This window comes from Chiloscyllium plagiosum, unplaced genomic scaffold, assembly GCF_037043375.1.
Source record: "Chiloscyllium plagiosum isolate Xiang-an unplaced genomic scaffold, Cpla_swu_hap1 HiC_scaffold_8, whole genome shotgun sequence".
NCBI classification, from domain to species: domain Eukaryota; kingdom Metazoa; phylum Chordata; class Chondrichthyes; order Orectolobiformes; family Hemiscylliidae; genus Chiloscyllium; species Chiloscyllium plagiosum.
In genome coordinates this window covers 91,871,579-91,895,849 of record NW_028270146.1, presented here as the reverse complement: position 1 = coordinate 91,895,849, position 24,271 = coordinate 91,871,579, and the positions used below count along the sequence as shown (strand labels likewise).

The following is a 24,271-nucleotide window of genomic DNA, read 5'->3' as shown; positions in this document are numbered from 1 at the left end:
TGATGAGACAAAGGTCTCCTCCGATTATAAGCATCCTGCAGATGCTGGAATTCTGAAATAAAAACAGCAAGAGCTGGAGGGACACAGTAGGTCTGGAAGCATTCTGTGGAGAGACGAACAGAGTTAATCGTTCAAGTCCAATATGACTCTTCTCCAGAACTCTCGTTCAGACCCGAGAGACTAACTTTGTTTCCCTCTCTAAAGATGCTGCCAGACCTGCTGAGCATTTTCTGTTTTTGTCTCCCCAGTTGTTGGCTGAGGGACTCTTATTTTGCATGGACATAGGCCAATTACATTCTTCCAGTTCTGGCCTCTGATGTACCCTCAAATTCCTTCTCAGTGCTACTGACAGCCATGCCTTAATTCTGGAACTAAATGCTGGAATTCTATCCTGAAACGTCTCTGCTTCTCTACCTTTCTCTATTCTTCCAAGGCATTCCTCAAAATTCCTCAATTTTGATCAAGATTTTTGTCACCCATTCTAACATATCATAATATGCCTCGATGTCTTACTATGTAAAATGTGCTATATAAATGCAAGTTCTTAGCGGTCATTGTGATATAAGGAAATGGTTCTGAAAGGATTAATGTTGGAGATTACATCAAGCTGTACCTGTTCTGGTTATATCACACAGGCCTGGGGACAGAATTGAGGAATTTCATTTTTCTTTATTCATTCATGGGATGAGGGTGTCACTGGCTAGGAAGCATTTATTGCACAGAGGGCATTTAAGAGCCAACCACATTGCTGTGGGTCTGGAGTCACGTGTAGGCCAGGCCAGGTAAGGATAGTAGTTTCCTTCCCTAAAGAACATTAGTGAATTAGATGGGTTTTTCCTAACAATCGATAATGGGTTAGTGTCATCATTAGACTCATATTCCACCATTTGCCATGGTAGGATTTGAACCCATGTCCCCAGAACATTATCTGGGTCTCTGGATTAACAGTCCAGCAAGGGACTAGATTGGGTTGGGATATCTGGCCGGCATGGACAAGTTAGACTGAAGGGTTTGTTTCCATGCTGTACATCTCTATGACTCTGTGACTCTAATACTACCACAAGGCTATTGCCTCACCCTGCTACATCCTGATGGGGTCAGACATACTATGACTGGCTCCTGTTAGCTGTTGTCATTATGCCTATACCTGTATAGCTAACGTAACTTGAGACAAGTGGCACTTATCGTTTAAGCTTCACAAGTGGTTCATTCTCATGTTAACTAAATAGGAACTGAGATATAACAAAGACAGGTTCTCTTTAGGGACCAGTGGGTACTGAAGAGACCCTGAATTTTAAGACCCTGAACGTCTTAATTTTGATAAGTTTCTGTTCCAGTTCTGTTGACCATTTGATCAGATTTTGTTACAGCGCCCCACCAGAGGATAGCTAACTTGATTCATGTTTTGTTTAAAAGAATAGAAAGGAGGGCTGAATGGCAAGGGCTTTTCTGGTGCAGAGGCAGTGTCCGGCCTGAGTTCAAATCTCATCTGCTCAGAGATGTGCAGTAACATTCCTGAACAGATTCAAATTATCCAGGAAGAAGGCAAACCTGTATCCCCTGCCACAAGCTACCATTTGTTTGCTCCACTGCCGTGGAACAGTCACGGAATTCACTACATTAACACTTCCCAAATTCTGCACTACATAGTATGAAGTTGCAAAGCTCACTCAGAAAAGTAATGTAATGCCAGTACAGGAAGGATTGATTTTTTTTTTATTAAAAATTCATTATAGATTTGTAAGAACCTTTATGTGCAAATTGGCTCAATGATTACCTCTTTGAGGGACTCATTGGAGAATTACCCGGAAGCAAGCCTTTTGATTATTAGAGATAATATAAGCAGATTTAGCAACATTGCTGCTAATGAGATACGGTGTTAAAATGTGGATTTCAGCCTTGGCTCATTTAGTAACACACTTACTTCTGATTCAGAAGGTCAGGATCCCACACCAGGGTTCCAAAGACTTAATCCAGCTGGATGCTCTTGATGGAGTACTGTCGAAATTCAACATCTATGTAGGAGAGGCAATAGGGGATCCGATGGCTACTAGTGTGGTCTCGATGGTGGACCTGTACAGTACGATGATGGACATGATTTAAACTGTAGTGTTGGCATATAAAGATGAAGGCTGCAGATGTAACACCTAATGTTGCACCTCACTGGAGTAGCACACTGGAAATTGAGCCTGAACTATCCCCTGAGTCATCACAGAATTTAAAGATTTATAAAAAGTACTCAAAGCTTCCCAATTTCAGGCTCAGGTTGACAGAAAGCACAGACCAGATTTTACTTTGCAAATGATGCCTATAACGTTGAGAACTCCACACAGGGTGGTTCGTATGTGAAATGAACTCCTAGACGAAGTGGTAGATGCAGGTGCAGTTACAACATTTAAAAGGCATTTGGACAGGCACATGAATAGGAAAGGTTTAGAGGGACAGGAGTAGGCAGATGGGACTGGTCAGTTTTGAGATTATGTTCAACACATAGGAGTTGTACTGAAGGATCTGTTTCCATGTTGTATGATCCTATACTCTATGACTCTCAGACTCCTACTTCATTTCAAGGGCTCGATGACTTGCAAGGCTGGGAATTGGGAGACAAAGGTTATCCTCGGCGACCATAGCTGATGATCCTGTTACATAACTCCCTGAGTGAAGCCAAGTGTAAATATAACACAGCACATCTCTTAATCAGGGCCATCATGGAGCAGACGTTAGGTCTCCTGAAGAAGAGATTTCAGTGCTTGGATCATTTGGGGAACAGGGAAAAGCAGTGTGCATTCCAGACATAGTGTGCCACATAATTCTTGCATAGAGAAAGTGAGGACTGCAGATGCTGGAGATAAGAGCTGAAAAATGTGTTGCTGGAAAAGCACAGCAGGTCAGGCAGCATCCAAGGAGCAGAAGAATCGACGTTTCTTCAGAAGCGCTTATGCCCGAAATGTTGATTCTCCTGCTCCTTGGATGCTGCCTGACCTGCTGCGCTTTTCCAGCAACACATTTTTCAGCATAATTCTTGCATGGTGTACTCTGCACAACTGGGCCAGGCAAAGAGGAGGATGTTGAATACTGAGGAGCTGGGAGACCAGGATATTAAGTACACCACCATTTATATGAAAGAGTTCAGAAGCATCAGGCACTACTAGCTAGACAGGGCTTAATTGCTACCTGGTTCCAGTTGATCAGAGTTGGCTGCAGTGATCACTCACTGACTGTAAACTAGCCAGTGGTCAAAGGCCACAGTCATTGCTGTTCCAAGAGACTAATGCAGCTTCTGTTTGCTAGTGGTTCAATCTTGCTGTTACTGAATAAAATTGAACGCCTTGAGCTACTTGAAGATTTCCCTGTATGTGATTGCCCCACATTGAACAACGAGAAGATGCTGGGCTACACTGATTACATTGTAAAGGGTGGCATTGACTTTGGCAAGGTTGTAAGGTGAGAGGAGGCTAAGGATGGGTCAACTGTGCATCTTGGCACTCAAACAGTGAGACTGGGAGCCTGGATGTGAAGTGACAACCATGCCACCTATGTACCTGAGAAGCATTGGATTTGAAGTTGCTCTCCCATCATGTACACAGTGAAGGGTATCTCTGAACTGCTAACACTTGACTGGGTACACAGCTGTACTTCAAAGATGGTGCTGGTGCTAGGAATCCCAGGATATCATGGCAATTTCCAGAACATATGCTTAGGGCAAGTCAAAAAACAGAATGACTGGGAGGTCAGTGGGGCTTGGTTCAAAGCAAATGAGGAAAGCTTGAGATGATAGCACAAAAGACTCACTGAGCCTCGCTGAGAGAAACTCTCCGTGAATCAACACAAAGCTGATTTCCACTAAGACACCTCACAGAAATCCTCATAACTAACAATGTAATTCAATATAAAATCCTGAGGCGACTTGACAAAGTTGATGCTGAAATGGTGTTTCCCCTCATGGGACAGGTGAGATCTAAGGGACACAGTTTGATAATGAGGGACCTTTCATTTAAGATGGAGATGAAGAGAATATGTTTCCCTTAGACAGTCAAGAGTCAGGGTACTGAAGACCATTGCATATTGTTCAGGCATAGCTAGATTCTTGACTAATAATGCAGTGAGACCATATAAGAGAGAGGCAAGGAAGTGGACTTGAGGCTTCAATCAGACCAGCCATTGTTTTATAAACTGGCAAAGCAATCTCGAGGGGCTGAATGGCCTACTCCTGCTCCAATTTACATCTTTCATATGTATAGTCATAAATATCATAGTCTCACATTCTGAGACTTCTAAAAATTAGTGATACAGTCTGAGACTATCCCTTCTGAAGACTCTTGATCTAACATCTGAAGTACTATGTCCTAGGCCCAACCATAGAGTCATAGCGTCACATAGCACAGAAACAGACCCTTCAGTCTGACCAGTCCATGCCAACCATGTTCCTAAACTAAACTAGACACGTCTGTCCATATTTGGCCGATATCCCTCCAAACATTTCCGATTCATGAACTTATCCAAACTTCTAAGTTTTGTAATTGTACCTGCATCTACACTTCCTCAGGATGTCATTCCACACACTACAAGGGCAGATCAGAGGCCAGGAATCCTGCGGCGAGTAACACACCTCCTGACTCCCCAAAGCCTGTCCACCATCTACAAGGGACAAGTCAGGAGTGTGATGGAATACTCCCTTCTTGCCTCGATGGGTGCAGCTCCAACCACACTCAAGAAGCTTGACGCCATCCAGGACAAAGCAGACACATGATTGGACGCAGGATGATTGGCACCATATCCTGTGAAATAAGAAAAAGTAAGGAAAGGGATCAGAGCCACAGAGATGCCAAGCATAAACTGAAAGGAGGGATTGATCAGAAATCTGGTGCTAAATATTTGCAGAAACTCGGTACAAATATCCAGATAGGTGAACTTTTACAGATAAAACAACTAAGCCACACTTTTAACATCCTAATGTAAGACCCAGAATTCCAGATTCCAAACCAATACAATGTACTTTCTGCCAGCTGTGACCGGGCAAACCTCTGGATGTTTCATTGCATGACCTCCCAACCCAAACCGTCAACTTCCATAACTGGTTACCTGACATTCTTGTCCCATGCATTATTTCAGTTTCCAAAGCCTATTGAAAAATGTCATGATGTGGAGGTGCCGGTGTTGAAGTGGGGTGGGTGGACAAGGTCAGAAGGCACATGACACCAGGTTATAATCCAACAGGTTTATTTGAAATCACAAGCTTTTGGAGCACTGCCCCTTCATCAGGTGAAATGAAAAGAAGCGCACAGGACAGGCACTGAATTTAAAGACAGGGATATGAAAAGATCATACAAATGGTGTGAGTGGAGTGCCCACAGGCTGAACGGTGGCTCAGTGGTTAGCATTGCTGCCTCACTGTGGTAGGCACCCGGGTTTGATTCCACCTTCTCTCTATGACTCTAGGACTGTCTGTGTAGAGTTTACACATTCTCACCGTGTCTGCACGGGTTTCTTCCGGGGTGCTCCGGTTTCCTTCCACAGCACAAAGATGTGCAGATTAGGTGGATTGACCATGCTAAATTGCCCATCGTATTCAGGAATGTGCAGGTTAGGTGCATTAGTCAGGGGGAAATGTAGAGTAATAGGGTAGGGGAATGGGTCTGGGTGGGATACTGCTTGGAGGGTCAGTGTGGACTTGTTGGGCCAAATGGCCTGTTTCCACACTATATGGATTCTATGATTCTGTGGACAATAAGTCTCTGCAGGTGATCAAAAATGGCACACAGTGTGAGTAAAGCATCAATAGCTGAATAGCAAGTGAAGGGGTGATCTATAATCCGATTAATTGAGGCAGAGAGATAACTACAAAAAATCTTAAAAGAGGTGGTGCTGGAGACAAACCAAACGGCAACATGATAGCTATAAGAGTCACATGCCGAGGGTCTAGCCAAAGTAACAAGTAATCCAAAACTGTACAAACTAATTAAGGTACAGAGATCATAACACATTATCAAGGTGATGGTGTTAAAACAGAACAGTAAGGAAGATTTTACAGACACAGAACAGTATGATGTGGCTACATGTATTGTGACATAAACCCAAGATCACAGTTGAGGCTGTCTTCATGGGTACGGAAACTGTCAATCAGCTCCTGCTCAATGATTCTGCATTGTTGTGCATCTCGAAGGCCACCTTGGAGGACGCTTACTCAAAGATTGGAGGCTGAATGTCCATGACCACTGAAGTATTCCCCAATTAGAAGGGAACATTCCTGTCTGCCGGTTCCTGCATGGCGTCCATTCATCCATTGTCGTAGCATCTGCACGGTCTCTCCAATACACCGTGCATTCTGGCCTGCAAAGTATGAGATAAACAACATTGGCTGAGTCACGTGAGTATACGTGGTGGACGCTGCTCCCACCATGATGGTATATTCATGTCGAAATTGCTATCCCGCTGTTGACACTTTACTCACACCATCTGACACTTTTCACCACCTGCAGAGACATATTGTTCAGCCTGTCAACACTCCACTCAGACCACTTGTATGATCTTTTGATCTCTCTGCCTATAAATTCTGTACCTGTGTGCTTCTCTTTACTCCGCCTGACAAAGGAGCACTCTGAAAGCTTGTGTGATTTCAAATAAACCTGTTGGACCACAACCTGGTGTCGTGTGACTATTGTACTGTTTCTGTCTGTCATTCTGCTGTTTCTGATACTTCTGTATCCAAGAAGCAAACTTCGAAGAAAATAAATAAACAGCCCTAGAAATATGCTATGACTCTCAGTGATTGCAGCATAGTCATGGAAGGTTAGCAGCCCAAGATTTGCCCAGTTTTCTCCTTGATATATGAGAGTCCCCAAAGGGGGCAAAACATGGTTACGTTTTTATTCTCACTGCACCTCGGCTACCGGCTTGATTTAAAAGTTTATGGGAGGGAAGGTAATTGCTCAAAAATTAGTGGCTTCAGCCAGGTAATTGATTTTAAAATCAATTGTATAGCTGACAATCTTTTATTAGGTGTTGACTCGAGACATTATGTGAGAACAAGGCACAAATTAACGATTCAACTTTGGTGCAAAGAGTGTGACCTGCTTCCAGTTTTTGACCCTTCCAGCCACATCAACTGAGGAGATCCTGTTGCCGGGAGACGGAGGCCTACGCCAGATTCCAACAGGATCAGCTGCAGTATCCAGGCCATGGATATCCTTTATACATGCTTAGGAATGGAATTGAGGGTTCTTAGAACAAATATATACACTGTCTGCAATAATGAAATATTGGCCTGCATCGATTGACGTCTTCAGAAAACCTCCAGCCAAAGCTGATGATAGGATCACTGACGTCATTCAGCTGATATAATACAGCAGCTAGCAAGAAAGATATACATTTCCTGATGAAGAGATTTTGCCTCAAACATCAATTCTCCTGCTCCTCGGATGCTGCCTGACCTGCTGTGCTTTTCCAGCACCACACTCTCGACATGCATTTCCATAGGATCTATTCTGACTTCAAAATGCCCCATTGTACTCTGTAGCCAGTGAAACAGGTTTTAAAGAAATAAGGCAGCCCATTTGTGTGCAGAAATGTCCTTCCCAGACAGCAGTACAAATACTAACATCAGTTGAACACATCCTGTAAAGATGTCCTGAGATATTGAGGAACTGTTACCACACAGGGTCTCACTATGTGAATACCTTTTCTGAGTTTGGTAAGAGATAAAAACAACTTAGGTCACTCCCAGGGAAAAGCAAGAAGCACAAATTAAATATTGAACTAACCTTAAACTACTTAGAGCACAAAATAAATCTTAAGACATAGAGCGAGAGAGAGAATTATTGGATCATTGCTAATAGTATCAATTGGTCCCAATACAAATGATTGTCAAACTGGGTATCTGATGGGTGGCCAACTCAATATTGCTTGCTTTGCACAGTTTCCTAGATAAATGCTTTACCCTCTTCTGCTATTGCTGAGAACAACTTTTCAGCTGGAGCTATCATTTGTGTTCCCATTTCATAGAGTCATAGAGATGTATGGCATGGAAACAGACCCTTCGATCAGATATCTCAACCCAATCTAGTCCCACTTGCCAGCACCTGGCCCACATCCCTCCAAACCCTTCCTATTCATATACCTATCCAGCTGCCTTTTAAATGTACCAGCCTCCACCACTTCCTCTGGCAGACCATTCCACACAGACACCATCCTCTGCGTGAAAAACTTGTCCCTTAGATCTATTTTATATCTTTCCCCTCAACTTATGCCCTCTAGTTCTGCACTCCCCCACCCCAGGGAAAGGACTTTGTCTATTTATCCTATCCATGCCCTTCATGATTTTATAAACTTCTATAAGGTCACCCCTCACTCAGCCTCTGACACTCCATGGAAAACAGCCCCAGACTATTCAGCCTCTCCCTATAGCTCAATCCCACCAACCCTGGCAATATCCTTGCAAATCTTTTCTGAACCCTTTCAAGTTTCACAACATCCTTCCAATAAGAAGGAGACCATTTCCCTAACCTTGCTGCTGCTATTAGGTGTCTTACATAAGAGTTGAGGCAGTATTGCTGCAAACTTACAGCAGGTCAGGCAGTATCCAAGGAGCAGAAAAATCAACCTAAATATTCAGGAAAAGCGCAGTAGGTCAGGCAGCATCCAGGGAACAGGAGAATCGACGTTTCGGGCATAAGCCCTTCTTCAGGCTTATGCCCGAAACGTCGATTTTCCTGCTCCTCAGATGCTGCCTTACCCACTGTGCTTTTCCAGCTACACATTCTCAACTCTGATCTCCAGCATCTGCAGACCTCACTGTCTCCCTGTCTTACATGAGTGCTTACCTGCATTCAGGGCAGCACGGTGGCTTAGTGGTTAGAACTGCAGCCTCACAGCAACAGGGACCTGGGTTTGATTCCAGCCTCAGGTAACTGTCTGTGTAGAGTTTGCACATTCCTCCTGGTGCTCTGGTTTCCTCCTGTAGTCCAAAAATGTGCAGATTAGGTGGATTGGCTATGGGAAATGCAGGGTTACAGGGATAGGGTAGACTAGATTCCCTTCCGCCCAACAAGTCCACACCGACCCTCCGAAGAATAACCCATCCAGACCCATTCCCCTACCCTGTATTTACCCCTGACTAATGCACCTAACACTATGGGCAATTTATCATGGCCAATTCACCTGACCTGCACATCTTTAGATTGTGGGAAGAAAAACACTCGGAGCGGACTCACACAGACACGGGGAGGATGTGCAAACTCCACACAGACAGTCGCCCGGGGCTGGAATCAAACCCTGGGTCCCTGGCACTGTGAGGCAGCAGTGCTAACCACTGAGCCACCGTGCCGCTCATGAGCAACCGTGCCGCCCATGGTAAGGAGGAAATATATGGAACCGATCAGCCGAATGGCCCACTTCCACACTGTAGTGATTCAAAGACACCACCTAAACATTCTGAAACTGTCGAGAGAGGTGAGTAAGGATTAAGGTAAAGAGATCAATCAAAGTAGAAGGAAGATTTGTAAAATAGTTATAACACATTCAGCCCATCAATGTTTTTTGCCTAGCCTATCTTGCCATTAAATCACATTCCTTTTTCTTTTGATAACTTACCCCTCCATTTTGTACTTCGTCAACACACTAACGCTGGGCTCTTTTCCAATCCAACACATTAATTTTTCATAACATTTTGGGTCCAGTGGCGCATCCTCTGAAGTGATGGCAGCTAGGAAAGTGCAGAAGATATGGTGGAGGGAGGAGGTAAGGAGTAAACAACAGGTGAGATAGAGCCCAAAGAGAGAGTAGAACAGTTGGACAAACAAAGGAGTGGATAATGGTCAGCCTAGGAAAATGAATAGCTGCTAATGGGGACTATTAGTGGCTAACAATGGATTTTGTGTAATAGCAGACCAAACCACCCTCTGCTTGAAAAGATTACCCCTCTGGTCTTTTTAAATCTTATGCCCGAAACGTCGATTACTTTCCTCATTCCTGAAGAAGAGCTTATGCCCGAAACGTCGATTGCCAGACCACAACAACACGACGGTTGGAGGAAGAGCGCCTCATCTTCTGCCTGGGAACCCTCCAACCACAAGGGATGAACTCAGATTTCTCCAGTTTCCTCATTTCCCCTCCCCCCACCTTGTCTCAGTCAAATCCCTCGAACTCAGCACCACCTTCCTAACCAGCAATCATCTTCCTGACCTCTCCGCCCCCATCCCACTCCAGCCTATCACCCTCACCTTGACCTCCCTCCACCTATCGCATTTCCAAAGCCCCTCCCCCAAGTCCCTCCTCCCTACCTTTTATCTTAGCTTGCTGGACACACTTTCCTCATTCCTGAAGAAGGGCTTATGCCCGAAACGTCGATTCTCCTGTTCCTTGGATGCTGCCTGACCTGCTGCGCTTTTCCAGCAACACATTTTCAGCTCTGATCTCCAGCATCTGCAGCCCTCACTTTCTCCTCATAGGTGAAGACAGGCAGAGGTTATGACCTGGTTGGTCACTGGGAGGGATGAATCTGGTTGGTGGAAGGGTGGGGTGGAGGGGGTTGGGAATGGAGTCGGGGGATGGAAAGGAAGGTTTTTTGAAATTGGAGGACTCAGTGTTGAGTCCTCTGGGTGTAGGTTGCCCAGGCGGAAGATGAGGTGCTGTTCCTCCAATTCGTGGTTGGGTTCATTGTGGCAATGGAGGAGGCCAATGATGGTCATGTCGGAAAGTGAGTGGGAAGGGGAATTAAAACGGGCAGTGACTGGGAGGTCCGGTTGACCCCTGTGGGCTCGGCAGAGATGCTCGGCAAACCGTTCCCTAATGTTCGGTCTCCCCGATGTAGAGAAGACCACATCGGGAGCACCTGACGCAGTAAACTAAGATGGAGAAGAGGCAGGTGACCCTCTGTCTCACCTGGAGGGACTGTTTGGGGCCCTGGATGGCGGTGAGGGGTGTGGTGTACCAGCAGGTTTTGCATCTTTTCTGGTTTCAGGGGAAGGTACCTGGGAGTTCAGAGGGGTTGGTGGGGAGAGTGGCACAAACCAAGAAGGGAATGATTCTGGCAGAAGGCAGAGAGGAGTGGGGAGGGGAAGATGTTCTTGGTGGTGGTGGGGTCTAGTTGGAGTTGGGGCAAGTGGTGGAGGCTGGTACAATTACAACATTCAAAAGGCATCTGGATGGGTATATGCATAGGAAGGGCTACGGGTCAAGTGCTGGCAAATGGGACCAGGTCAGGTTGGGATATCTGGCCTGCATGAACGGGTCGGACTGAAGGGTTTGTTTCCGTGCTCTATGCCATACCCAAGGCCTGTTTGCTTTTATCATATGCTTACAATCACCTGTAAGTGCTGACAGCAGAGCCATGATTAAATATCTAATCCAAAAGTGGCTTTTTAATTTTTGCAGCCTTGTAAGAAAAGGTAAGAGTATGTAAGAAAATAGACGATAATCCACATTTCTCTTCATTAAAGCAAGACAGTTGGTTAGATATTGCTTGAGGGGAACTACTCTGCAGACAGGAGAAAGTGAGGACTGCAGATGCTGGAGATCAGAGCCGAAAATGTGTTGCTGGAAAAGCGCAGCAGGCCAGGCAGCATCCAGGGAACAGGAGAACCGACGTTTCGGGCACAAGCCCTTCTTCAGACAGGCCTCCATGAACTACCACAGCCAGTTGAATTCACACCATTGGCATAATTCGGCAGCTTGCGCTGGTCAACAAAGTTATCCAACCACCCTCCTGCCCCACTGTACTGGACTATCAGCCTGGGTTATGCTACATTGGTGAAATCCTTCATTGACAGCATAGTATTAACAATAGGAATAAAGCAGCATCTGAACATTATACCCCTTTATAACTTTGCATTACAGATCAGGAATGCTGAGACCTTCGAGTGTAATGGAGCAGGTGGAAAGGGCTGCCACATCCCAATCCACAAATCCTGTCGGATTTGGTGGGATTGTAGCTGCCTCAATTAAATGTGGAGGAAGGTCTAGGCAGATCACTCCTGTGACACCAGCTGGAAAGATCAGGACATTTTATATCCGCTCAGTAAGCACACAATATGTCCAAATCAATGAGGCTGATCCACAGGGACAGCAAAGATTGATGTAGGAAATAATAGATGCCAGCAGTTAAATCGCATGTGCAGCTGATAGTAAATGATGTTTAAAAGGTGCATTGATTAAACCTTTGTGAGCCACGCCACTGTAAGCATGTCCACATGGGAGCACATTCCTTCAAAATGAACTGCTGATTCTGAGAGGGACACATACAGTTGACCAAAGAAATGGTTAGAAACATTAATCAAAGGGGAAATGAACAGAAAGGGAAAATGCAATCCAAAATATACTCTGACAAAAGTAATAGGATCCAGTAGAAACTGAGACAGATAAATTCCCTCAGTGTGAAAGTGACATGAACAGCATTGGATGAGAGTGTCTGCAAATTTGCTGAGGAGATGAACAAGTTTGATACCCTGTCTGATGAAAGAACAATGTTTCAGAGACAGAGAGTCCTACAGTCACATAGACCCTTCAGCCCAACCAGTCTATGGCCGACCATAATCCCAGACTAAACTAGTCCCACCTGTCTGCTGCTGGTCCATATCCCTCCCAACCTTTGCTATTCAAGTACTTATCTAAATGTCTCTTAAACGTTGCAATTGTACTCACATCCACCACTTGCTCAGGAAGTTCATTCCACATGCAAACGACCCTCTGTTTAAAAGATTTGCCCCTCATGTCTTTTGTAAATCTCTCCCCTCTCACCTTAAAAATGTGTCTCCCTACTCTTGAAATCCCCCATCCCAGGGAAAAGACACCGGCCATTAATCCTTTCTATGCCCTTCATGATTTTATAAACTTCTATAAGGTCACCTCTCAACCTCTGACGCTCCGACGCTCCAGTGAAAAAAGTCCCCTATCCAGCCTCTCCTTATAACTCAAGCTTTCAATACACAGCAACATCCTGGAAAATCTCTTCTGAACCCTTTCTAACTTAATAACGTCTTTTCTATAACTGGGCGACAGGAACTGGACGCATTACTCCAGAAGAGGCCTCAGCCTTGACTCAGTGAATCGTTGGGTCAGTAGGACATGGATTTGTGCTTCACTTGAACAGATAGGTTGCACTTCCTCATTGCTGTTGTCCATGCAACTAAACCCAGTCTGTACCTCACCACAGGGTAGATGGTGCATATTATTTGCTGCCACCATCCTCCGTGAATACAGCATTCCACAATCCTGCTTGGTTCAATGTGTTAGAGGTAAACCACTTTCTGGTCTAAGTAGAACAGATACTTGTCTATTGTATCTGGCTTATCGTAGGTTAGCAGCCAGTTCCTGTTATATTGATATAGTAGACATTGTTACAAAGATTTTGAACATCATCTGAATGTTAGGTCTCATTCCTTTGTGATCCTAAGCTATCCCCAAGTCCAAATTATATCGACCTAGTGGATGGTGTTTTAGACAGCCCTCAGTATCACCACTTTCAGACACAGACAACAATTCCTGGTACATCAGGAATGCTAACTTGGGAAATGGGGTCAAGAATCCCTACAGTGTGGAAACTGGCCATTCGGCACAGTAAGTCCACACCGACTCTCCGAAGAGCATCCAACTCAGACTCAATTCCGCCCCCCCCCCTTACCCAATAACCCTGCATTCCCCATGGCTATTCCACTTACCCTACACAAGCCTGGACACTATGGGCATGGCCAATCTGCCTAACTTGGACTGTGGGAGGAAACCAGAGCATCCGGAGGGGCCACATGCAGACGAAGGGAGAATGTCCAAACTGAGAGTGGAATTGAACCCGGGTCCCTGGCCCTTTGAGGCAGCAGCGCTAACTCATGCTGGAGATGTCACAGGTTAGTTTGGCACAATATTGGAAATGTGCTGAGGCACGAGAGAGGGGCCAATTCAGATTCACCGGGATGCTGCCCAGTGAAATGGAATCCCCCTCTACGAAGTAAGACTTGGGAAAATTGGAGCTACTTGCATGAGAACAAGGGAGAATTATGGATTGATTTAGAACATAGAACATCACAGCGCAGTACAGGCTCCTCAGCCCTCGATGTTGCGCCGAGCTGTGAAACCAATCTGAAGCCCATCTATCCTACTCTATTCCATTTTCATCCAAGTGTTTATCCAGTGACCATTTAAATACCCTTAAAGTTGGCGAGTCTACTACTGTTGTAGGCAGTGCATTCCACGCCCCTACTAATTTCTGAGTAAAGAAACTACCTCTGAAATCTGCCCTATATCTACGTCCCATCAATTTAAAGCTATTTCCCCTTGTGCTAGCCATCACCATCCATTTGGCCCTTCGAGCCCGCTCCACCATTCAACATGATCACGGCTAATCTTCTATCTCAATGTCATATTCCGGCTTTCTTCTCATGACCCGATCAAATCTAAAAATGTCTCTATCAGTGAAAATATTCAGTGAGTTGGAAATCTCTACCTTCTGTGGTAGAGATTTCCACAGGCTCACTACTTTTTGAGTGAGATGTTGCCTTCCTTCAGTTCTTAATTGTCGACCACCTATCCAGAGACTGTGACCTCTGGTTTTACACTCCCCAACCAGGCAAAATATTCTCCCTGCGTCTGTCTGGCACTGTTGGAATTTCATGATTCAATCAGATCCCGCGCCGCCCTCCCCCATCCTAAACCCTAGTGAATGCAAGACCAATCAAATTAATTTCCCCTCAGAGAACAGCTTTGCTATTACTGGTACGAGCCAAGTTACTCTCCCCTACGCTCCCTCAATAGCAAGTATATCTTTTCTTTTGTAGGGCCACCAACAGCACTGCAGGTGTAGTCTTACTAAAGCCCTGTATTAATGCATTAAGCTATCCATCCCTACTTCACCTTGCAATGAAAACCAATGCACCATTTGCCTTCCTAATTGCTAGCTGAACCACTTGTCTGCTTTCATTGACTGGTTCTGAATGTAAGTTTGCTCACTGAGCTGAAAGGTTCATTTTCAGACGTCTCATCACCATACGAGGTAACATCATCAGTGAGCCTCCGGTGAAGCACTGGTATTATGACCCGCTTTTTTTTATGTGTTTAGGTTTCCTTGGGTTGGTGATGTCATTTCCTGTTCTTTTTCTCAGAGGGTGGTAAATGCGGTCCAAGTCGATGTATTCGTTGACTTTGGGCTTGTGTCCAAAGACACGCAGATACTTTACTACATGGACACTCCCCAGTATATCACCATTTAAATAATACTTGTCCCTTCTGTTTTTCATACAGATTACATTTATCTACATTGTACTGCATCTGCCATGTCTCACTGAACTTGCCCAAATCACCTTGAAGCTTCCTTGCAACATCCTGACAACTCACAATCCTGTCTAGTTTTGTAACATTGGCAAACATGGAAATGTTGCAGTTGGTTTCCTCTTCTAGGTCATTTTATTGATTTTATTGTTGTCACATAGATTCATAAGAGTCATAGAGATGTACAGCATAGAAACAGACCCTTCGATCCAACCCATCCATGCCGATCAGATATCCCAACCCAATCTAGTCCCATCTGCTAGCACCTGGCCCATATCCCTCCAAACCCTTCCTATTCATATACCCATCCAAATGCCTCTTAAATGTTGCAATTGTATCAGCCTCCACCACATCCTCTGGCAGCTTATTCCATACACGTACCACCCTCTGAGTGAAAAAGTTGCCCCTTAGGTCTCTTTTATATCTTTCCCCTCTCACCCTAAACCTATGCCCTCTAGTTCTGGACTCCCCGACTCCAGGGAAAATATTTTGTCTGTTTATCCTATCTATGCCCCTCATATTTTGTAAACCTCTATAAGGTCACCCCTCAGCCTCTGACGCTCCAGGGAAAACGGCCCCAGTCTGTTCAGCCTCTCTTTATAGCTCAAATCCTCCAACCCTGGCAACATCCTTGTAAATGTTTTCTGAACCCTTTCAAGTTTCACAACATCTTTCCGATAGGAAGGAGACCAGAATTGCACGCAATATTCCAACAGTGGCCTAACCAATGACCTGTACAGCCGCAACATGATCCTCCCAACTCCTGTACTCAAGACTGAAAAGTGTTCTTTCAGTGCTACACAGGCAGATCGTACTATACAAAATGCATCGGGGAGCAGAAGAGAGTGCACAATATAGTGTTACATTTTTATATACTGTGAATATTTTAGGACCTCGCACTGCGAATTCCCATTAGTCACTGCCTGCCTCTTAGAGAAAGACCCATTTATTCCCACTCTTTTTCTGGTCTGTTGATCTATTCTCAATCCATATCAATATATTACTCCCTATCCCACATGCTTTAATTTCATCACAAATCTTTCAGAAGGAACTTTATCAAAAGCCTTCTGAAGATCCAAATAGACCACATTTGCTGGTTCTCCATTTTCTATTCTACTAGCTGCATCCTTTAAAAAGACTCTGGTGTGTTTTTTTAAGCATGATTTGCCTTTCAAAGACCCATGTTGGCTTTGTAAAATCCAGCTAACGTTTTCCAATTGTTCTGTTATCGCACCTCTTCGAACAGATTCTAGCATTTACACCACTCCTGATGTTAAACCAACTGGTCTGTAATTCTCTGTGTTTTCTTTCCCATCTTTTTCAAAGTGAGCGGCTATATTTGCCATCCTCCAACCTGTAGGAACTGTTCCAGGGTCTATGAAAAGCGTTGGCAAGATGAGCACCAATGCATCCCAATATGTCCAGGGCCATTTCCTTTAGACTTTGCGAATTGTCGGTATTTAATCCCATTATTTAACCCAGCACCATTTTCTTCCTAAAACTGATTTGCTTCAATTCTGCCCTCTCGCTAGAAATTCGATTCCCCAGCGTCTCTGGGAGGTTACTTGTGCCTATTCTTCCTTTTGGGATAACAAGGCGTGTTGAAATAAAAAGTGTGGATATCCTTAAGGGGAAAGTCGGCAAGCATTTGAGGGAGAAGCAATTGGATGATTGCAATGAAGGAGGAATGGTGGAAGAAAGCCTGAGTAGAGCAGAACTACCAATATGGATTGGTTGGGCCAAACAGCCTGTGACTGTGTTGTATATCGGACATAACGCTATGTAACGAAGCTTTATTTCACCTATGGTCCTAACATGATAGCGTTAACTTAGTAATTATTAGAAAACAGAGGTGGGAAATAGCTGCGGAAGTGGGTACGCAGATGGGTATGGGCGGAAGTGGGTACGCAGTGGGTATGGGCGGAAGTGGGTACGCAGATGCTCTATACAGTCAAGATTAGAGTGGTGCTGGAAAAGCACAGCTGGTCAGGCAAAATCCAAGGAGCAGGAAAATCGACATTTCAGGCAAAAACCCTTCATCAGGAATGGGGTGAATGAATTCCTGATGAAGGGCTTTTGCCTGAAACATTAATTTTCCTGCCCCTCGGATCCTGCCTGATTCTGCTGGGCTTTTCCAGCACCACTCTAATCTTGACTGTATAGAGGTATGGCCGAATGGCATTATTGACTGTATAGAAGTATTGCTAAGTGGTATTATTGCTTGGACTATCAATCTGGAGACCTAGCTAATGTTCTGATGACCTGGGTTCAAACCCTACTGTGGCACATAGGGGAATGTGAATTCAGTAAAAATCTAGAGTCCAGTGATGACTGTTGAAACCATTGTCAGTGGGGAAAAGAAACCCATCTGGCTCACTAATGTCCTTTTGGGAAGGAAACTGCTGTCCTTACCAGGACTGGCCTACATGTGACTCCTAGACCCACAGCAATGTGGGTTGAATCTCAACCTCAGGATGGGAAATGAATGTTGGCCCAGCCAGTACACCCACACCCTGTAAATCAGTAACTTCACCACTTCAATCGTGAGACTTCTTTCTTAACTACATCCATTTATAATTGATGTACGAAGTACATATTGTATAACAGAAAATTAAGGGAAGAAAGATAACAGTCTTGTTTCTATCAATCGAGTCAGATTTCTGACAGGAAATACTGTACAAATTGCAAATAAAAGGTAACCAATAGGAAATATCTGAAAACACATTTCACAAGAAAGCACCCAGTGATTTGCGTTTTGTGCATTTGTTCAAACATGCACCAAGAGTTTCTAGAATGTTCCCAGACCGCCTCTCTTTTTTTACGCAGGTTCTGCATCTGGCTTAATTTTTATCACATGCTTACGGTCACCTGACCTTTTTTGGTGGAAGACCAGGAAAGCATAAATCACTGATGACGGTGATTAAAGTGTTTTTAGTCAATGTAAGAGTAGGCATTCACACTGCATGGAAAGTGGAGATGCAGGTAGACAGGGTAGTGAAGATGGTGCTTGGTACACTTGCCTTTATTGGTCAGTGCATTGAGTGTAGGAGGAGGGAGATCATATTGCGGGTGTACAGGACATTGGGTAGGCCACTTTTGGAATAGTGCGTTCAATGCTGGTCTCCCTGCTACAGGAAGGATGCTGTGAAACTTGCAAGGGTTCAGAAAAGATTTACAAACATGCTACCTGATGTTGGAGGGTTTGAGCTAGAGGTAGAGGCTGAATAAGCTGAGGCTGTTTTCACTGGAGCCTCAGAGGCTGCAGGGTGACCTTATCAGGGTTTATAAGGTCATGGGGGACATGGATATGGTGACTTTTTTTCCTTTATTCATTCACAGGATGACGGCATCGCTGGCTGGGCCAGCATTTAGTGCCCATCCCTAATTGCCCAGGGGGCAGTAAAGAGTCAACCACATCACTGTGGGTGTGGAGTCACATGTAGGCCAGAGCAGGTAAGGATGGCAGTTTCCTCCCCTAAAGGATATTAGTGAACCAGCTGGGGTTTTCCCAACAATAGTGTCATAGTCATTATTAGATTCTTAATTCCAGATATTTGTAGGATTCAAATTCCACCATCAGCCGTGGCAGGAGTCAAACCCAGGTCTCCAGAACCAGGTCTCTGGATTAACAATCCACTAGGCCATCAGCTCCCAGGACTAATGGTCCAACACTCCAGCAGATGTCATTGTAAAGCGAGATGTATAGCAACAGGGGGAATTTATTTAGAGAGCAGGTTATTTAGAATTAGAGGAGACCTTATGAAATATACAAGATGCTTAAGGAGCTTAACTGGATAGAGGCAGAGAGGTTTCCCCTTGTAGGAGAGTCTAAGACCACAGGGCTTCACCTCAGAGTAAGGGACATTTTAGATGGCGATAGGGAGGAATTTCTTTTCACAGAATCTCTGGAATTCGTTACCGCAGAGAGCTGTCAAGGTTGAGTCTTTCACTATATTGAAAGCTGAGATGCACAGACTGTTTCATGTGTAAGGGAATCAAGGATGACAGGGAAATAGGCAGGAAAGTGGAGTTGACGATTATCAGGTCATTGAACGGTGAAGCGGATCCGATAGGATGAACGGCCTTCTGCTGCCCCAACGTTTTATTTTCAGCTGCGCCGTTTCAGGGTGGAATGCTGGGGAGGTGACCACATCTCAGCTGCTGGCTGGAGAACCACTGAGAGCCCCTCATCATCACTTTTGGGGGGGGGTGGGGTGGGGGGCAGTTTCATCTTACTCCACTCAGGCCATCACTAGGCCTACCCCAGGGACTGAGGACCCTAAACCCTACTCCCTCCAAAGAGCGAATGCCAATCAGAGCCTGGCCGGTCTGTGGAACGACAGCACCACCAAGTGGCTGCTGCCAGTGGGACACTCATTGCCCGGTGCTTTGACCAGGCTGAACAAATACCCAGGAGTTAGCAGTCTGTTGGTTCCACTTCACACTCAACACTATATGAGCACTAGAGATGGCAGGAAAGGCCTTTTAGCTGGGGATTAATTCCCAACATCAACTGGCAACGGGATTGGAAGGATGTCCATATGCTTTCCCAATCTGGATTGAACGGGGTACGTTTAAATGCACCCCAGCACATCAAACATGAGGAGGCCACAAGATTCTGTTCACAGTTTTAGTAGATACCCTGATGTGCTCGTTATTAAATAATCCATTTATAAAACCAACCGTCCATATCGGTTCACACATGAAACAAAGTCTCACCAGACACATACCAAGTCTCCTGTTTTGTACGAGAGTATCTCTCAAGTTATAGGACCATAAGACCATAAGACATAGGAGTGGAAGTAAGGCCATTCGGCCCATCGAGTCCACTCTGTCATGCAATCATCGCTGATGGGACGGCAGAGTTAGTGTCAAAGCTGCCACATATTTCAGATGAAATCTTAAACCGAGGGGCTAACTCAGATGACTGTGAAAGAAAGATGTCATTGTTAGTACAGCCAAGGGAGTTCTCCCTCATGTCCAGGCCAGTATTGATTGTTCAGTCTCAGTGCTGAATTGGATTTTTGGGTTGAGTTTGAAGGCTGCTTATGCGATTTCTAGGTCTCCATGAAGCAACCTCACTGACGAAGCATTGCTAATCACGCCACATTATCACAACAGAGTAAAGGCGAGGTGGGTAGCCCCCTCTCTCTGCTGAGCGGGTGAGTGAACCCACACTTTGGCATTATTCTGCACCAAGCCTTCCAGGCTAACCTACCTATCAGCATTTCACAGGGACTGTTCCCCCGTACCACTCCTCCTCCACTCCCAACATCTTCCCACAGCCCCTTGCCTTGCAATCGCAGAAGGAGCAATACCTGCCTGTTTACCTCCTCTTTCCTCAACATCCTCAGACACACCTTCCAGGTGAAGCTGTGATTTACTTGCACTCCACTCAAACCAGTCCTACTGTGTTCAAGCTGCTCACAACGTGCGTGGTCTCCTCTACGCTGGGCTGACGAACACAGGCTGGGGTCGCTTTGTGGCATACCGATATCCTCTCTGCAAAAATGACCCTGAGCTTCCAGTTGCCTGCCATTTCAATACACCACCATATTCCCTGGTCAACCATCTCTGTCCAGTGAAGCTCAGCGCAAGCTGGACAAACAGCATCTCACTTTCCACTGGGGGACACTGCAGTCTTCAGGACTCAGTATCGTGTTCAGTAATTTTAAAACCTGAACATCTCCTTCTATATCCTTTACACATCTCCTTCCATATTCTTTATGCACCTCCACACACCAGGCCCTGTCGAGACATGGACTGCTTTCAGCGCAGCCAACCCACTTTCACCTACTTATGGTTCCTCATTATCAGTTTTTCTCCTTCCCTGGCTTACAATTATCTATCTCTTTGTCTGCCTAACTGTCCTTCCTCTCTCTCTGAGCTCGATCCCCACCCCGACTCTCACTCCTTTTTTAACCTCACCCACTGTCTTCAGCACATACCAAAACCTTTTCCAAGCTACCATCAGTTCTGAAAGAAGGTGCACTGGACCCGGAACATTAACTGTAGCTCTCTCTTTCTCTCTCCCCCCCCCACAGACGGTGCCAGACCTGCAGAATTACTCCAGCTCACAGCAATCCTTCGGCCCGGCCTGGCGATAACTCAGCGTGCAAGTGGATCCTGCCTGGACATTTCTGGAAAAGACTGGAGAGGTGGCAGCTGCAGCAGCGATGGGCTCACAGTCCAACGTGGGGAGAGCGAGCAGTGAGTCAGGTCCCCTGGAAAATAACAGGCAGCTGAGGTCTCCCAGAGAACAAGCTGAGCAGAGGACTCATCGAAGCCTGCTGGGCTTTTAACTTAGAGTCATAGAGATGTACAGCACGGAAACAGATCCTTCGGTCCAACCCGTCTATGCCGACCAGATATCCCAACCCAATCTAGCCCCACCTGCCAGCACCCGGCCCACATCTCTCCAAACCCTTCCTACTCAAATACCAATCCAAATGCCTCTTAAATGTTGCAATTGTACCAGCTTCCACCACATCCTCTGGCTGCTCATTCCATACACGCACCACCCTCTGCGTGAAAAAGTTGCCCCTTAGGTCTCTTTTATATCTTTCCCCTCTCACCCTAAACCTATGCCCTCTAGTTCTGGACTCCCCGACCCCAGGGAAAAGACTTTGTCTATTTATCTTATCCATGCCCCTCATAATTTTGTAAAAAATTTCACAACATTTTTCCGATAGGAAGGAGACCAGAATTGCACGCAATATTCCAACAGTGGCCTAACCAATGTCCTGTACAGCCACAACATGATCCTCCCAACTCCAGCACTCAATCCCTTTATTTTCCTCATTTAAGTTAAGATGGACTTGAATGCTAACCATTACCCCACTTCTTTATTTTTCTACTTATTCGATGGAGTAATGCTTAACTTTTTGACTCTGTTTCGCTTATCATTGTGTACCTAAGCTTTTGGTATCTGGGTGTCTTGGCACCTAAAATGGTGTCGTGAGTACCTGAGTACACGTGACAATAAAATCAAGGCTTAAATCTGTTGATGGAATCTTGCTGTAATCTTTGGAGTCAGTCCAAAAGCAGGCACTTCCAAGTGTCTCCCACGCCAGATACAAACAGGGGAAGGCCTGTGCAAAAACTAGATCACTCACGCACCCACCCCCTCAAACACCATTTAGCCTGGTCTGTGACAGGGAGCGCAGAGCTAGCCTTGGGCTATTCAATCAGGTCAGGATTCACAATGCCAGAATGGAACAAAATTCACCCTAGGTAACGAGGGAATGCCTTAGAGGCGACTTCAAAAGTTTTACATTGGCTTCGAAAGTGCTTGAGGTCCCAAGGCCATGAGTCGATACGTCTCAGTTAAGCTCAAAGATTATCAAATGCCACCGAGTTGGCTTATCAGTTTCAGGAACAGTACGTATCAGCTCAGATAGAGGCAGATTGCCTTCATAAAGTAATAAAAATAACTGTGTGTTTAATAACTAATCTTTCCTATTAGTTACATGAGACAGTACATCACTCCCAAGTTCACACCAACCCTAGTTCCTGAAGGGCAGGATGGTACAATGCTTCCATCTAGTGGCAGGCTGAAGAATAACCTGCAAAGTTGGGAACAAACTCTTAGGGACATAGATTTGGTACACAGGAAGAAACTTCTCCCCTTTGGTGGAGGGATCAATGATCATGGGGCATAGATTTAAGCTAAAGGGGCAGGAACGAGGATGGGGGGGAGAAGTGTGAGCATTTCATTTTTACTATTGAACACAAGACTTTAACGCTGGTCTCAGACGCGGCTGAAGCTTTCCAGTATTTCTGTTCTCAACAATGGATCTTTGCCAGTCTTCCCGGCGATCTTTCAGATTAAAGGTATTCCCGGAGGTTTTATCACATGACTTGCACAGCTCCCGTTCCCCCTCCCATAGCCATCCAATACCAATCAGAAAGCAAAGATTACCCCACTGGATGATGCTTGGCCACACTATATTTTTGCCCTATTTTAAAATATTTTTATATGTGGCAAAGAGAAATGTTTCAAGAACTAGGCCAAAGAAATATATATTTAAATGTCGCTGCAACTTTGCTTCTGGCCAGGGTCGCACACAACAGTGTGATGGGGGCTGATCTTCACTGCATGGGAACTCCAGGACAATCCTATAGCACCAGAAACCCTGGTAACTACAAATCCAGGCCCGCTCTGAGGCCGTGAGGCTAATAGATATGCTATGATAGAGTCTGTGTCCCAAATACACATGCCTTTTAATTCAAGAACACAGGGCCGTACAAAGATAAGACCATTAGTAAATGAACTTATTCCAGTCCCACTGAACCAGGGACAATTGTCAGTGTCCCGAAGAACTCCACAGCCCCAGTGCTAGGCATGTAGGCTGGACATCCCAAAAAGTCTTGGAGTCATCAAAGGCTACAAAACAGAAAAAAGCCATTCCGTCTGTCAAGTCCACACAGGTCAAAAACAACGACCTAACGATTCTAAAACTATTTTCCAGCCGTTAACCCATAGCCTTGTATGCCCTTGCATTGCAAGTGCAAATAATTTTTAAATGTTATGAGGATTTTTGCCACTACCACCCATGCAGTCAGGGAGTTCCGCATTTCCATCACCCTTTGGGTGGAAGAGCTTTTCCTCACATCCTTCCTTCGATACGGGGCTCAAAACTGCTCACAATATTACAAACGCAGACTGACCAGGGCTTCATACAGCCTCAGCAGTACGTCCTTGCTCTTGCATTCTGGCCTACTCGAAATGATTGCTATCACTGAACCAGCCTTCCTAACTGCCAACTCAATCTGCACGTCAACTTTAAGAGAATCCCAAACTAGGAACCCCTTTATGCTTCAGATTCCTGAAGCCTTCCTCTTCCTACCAATGTGCATATCCTCACACTTTGCCGCATTGTATCCCATTTGCCACTACTTTGCCCACTCTCCTGGGCTGTCCAAGTCCTTCTGAAGCCTCTGCATCTCTTCAACACTATCTGCCTCCATCTATCTTTGTGCCATTAGCAAACTTAGCAACAATGCCCTCAATTCCTTC

General features: G+C 45.2%; 1 protein-coding gene across 9 annotated transcripts in view; it reads right to left on the bottom strand.

The window, feature by feature from the left end:
• Nucleotides 1-5,203: 5,203 nt before the first annotated feature.
• The window catches only part of ccdc177 (coiled-coil domain containing 177), a 39,045-nt gene continuing 19,977 nt past the window's right edge, over nucleotides 5,204-24,271 (bottom strand). For 3 of the 9 annotated variants that reach the window (XR_015757970.1, XR_015757973.1, XR_015757976.1), the window contains exons 2-3: nucleotides 9,589-9,700; nucleotides 8,819-8,953 (exon numbers count right to left, since the gene is read on the bottom strand). Coding sequence is in view for 1 of the 9 variants with exons in the window: in XM_043698497.2 (XP_043554432.2) it covers nucleotides 6,132-6,330 (199 nt within the window). In the remaining 8 variants the exon portion in view is untranslated. Of the gene's footprint in view, nucleotides 6,331-8,818; nucleotides 8,954-9,588; nucleotides 9,701-24,271 lie in introns of those variants that run through there. The other 6 variants (XR_015757975.1, XR_015757977.1, XM_043698497.2 and 3 more) reach the window with 6 other exon arrangements.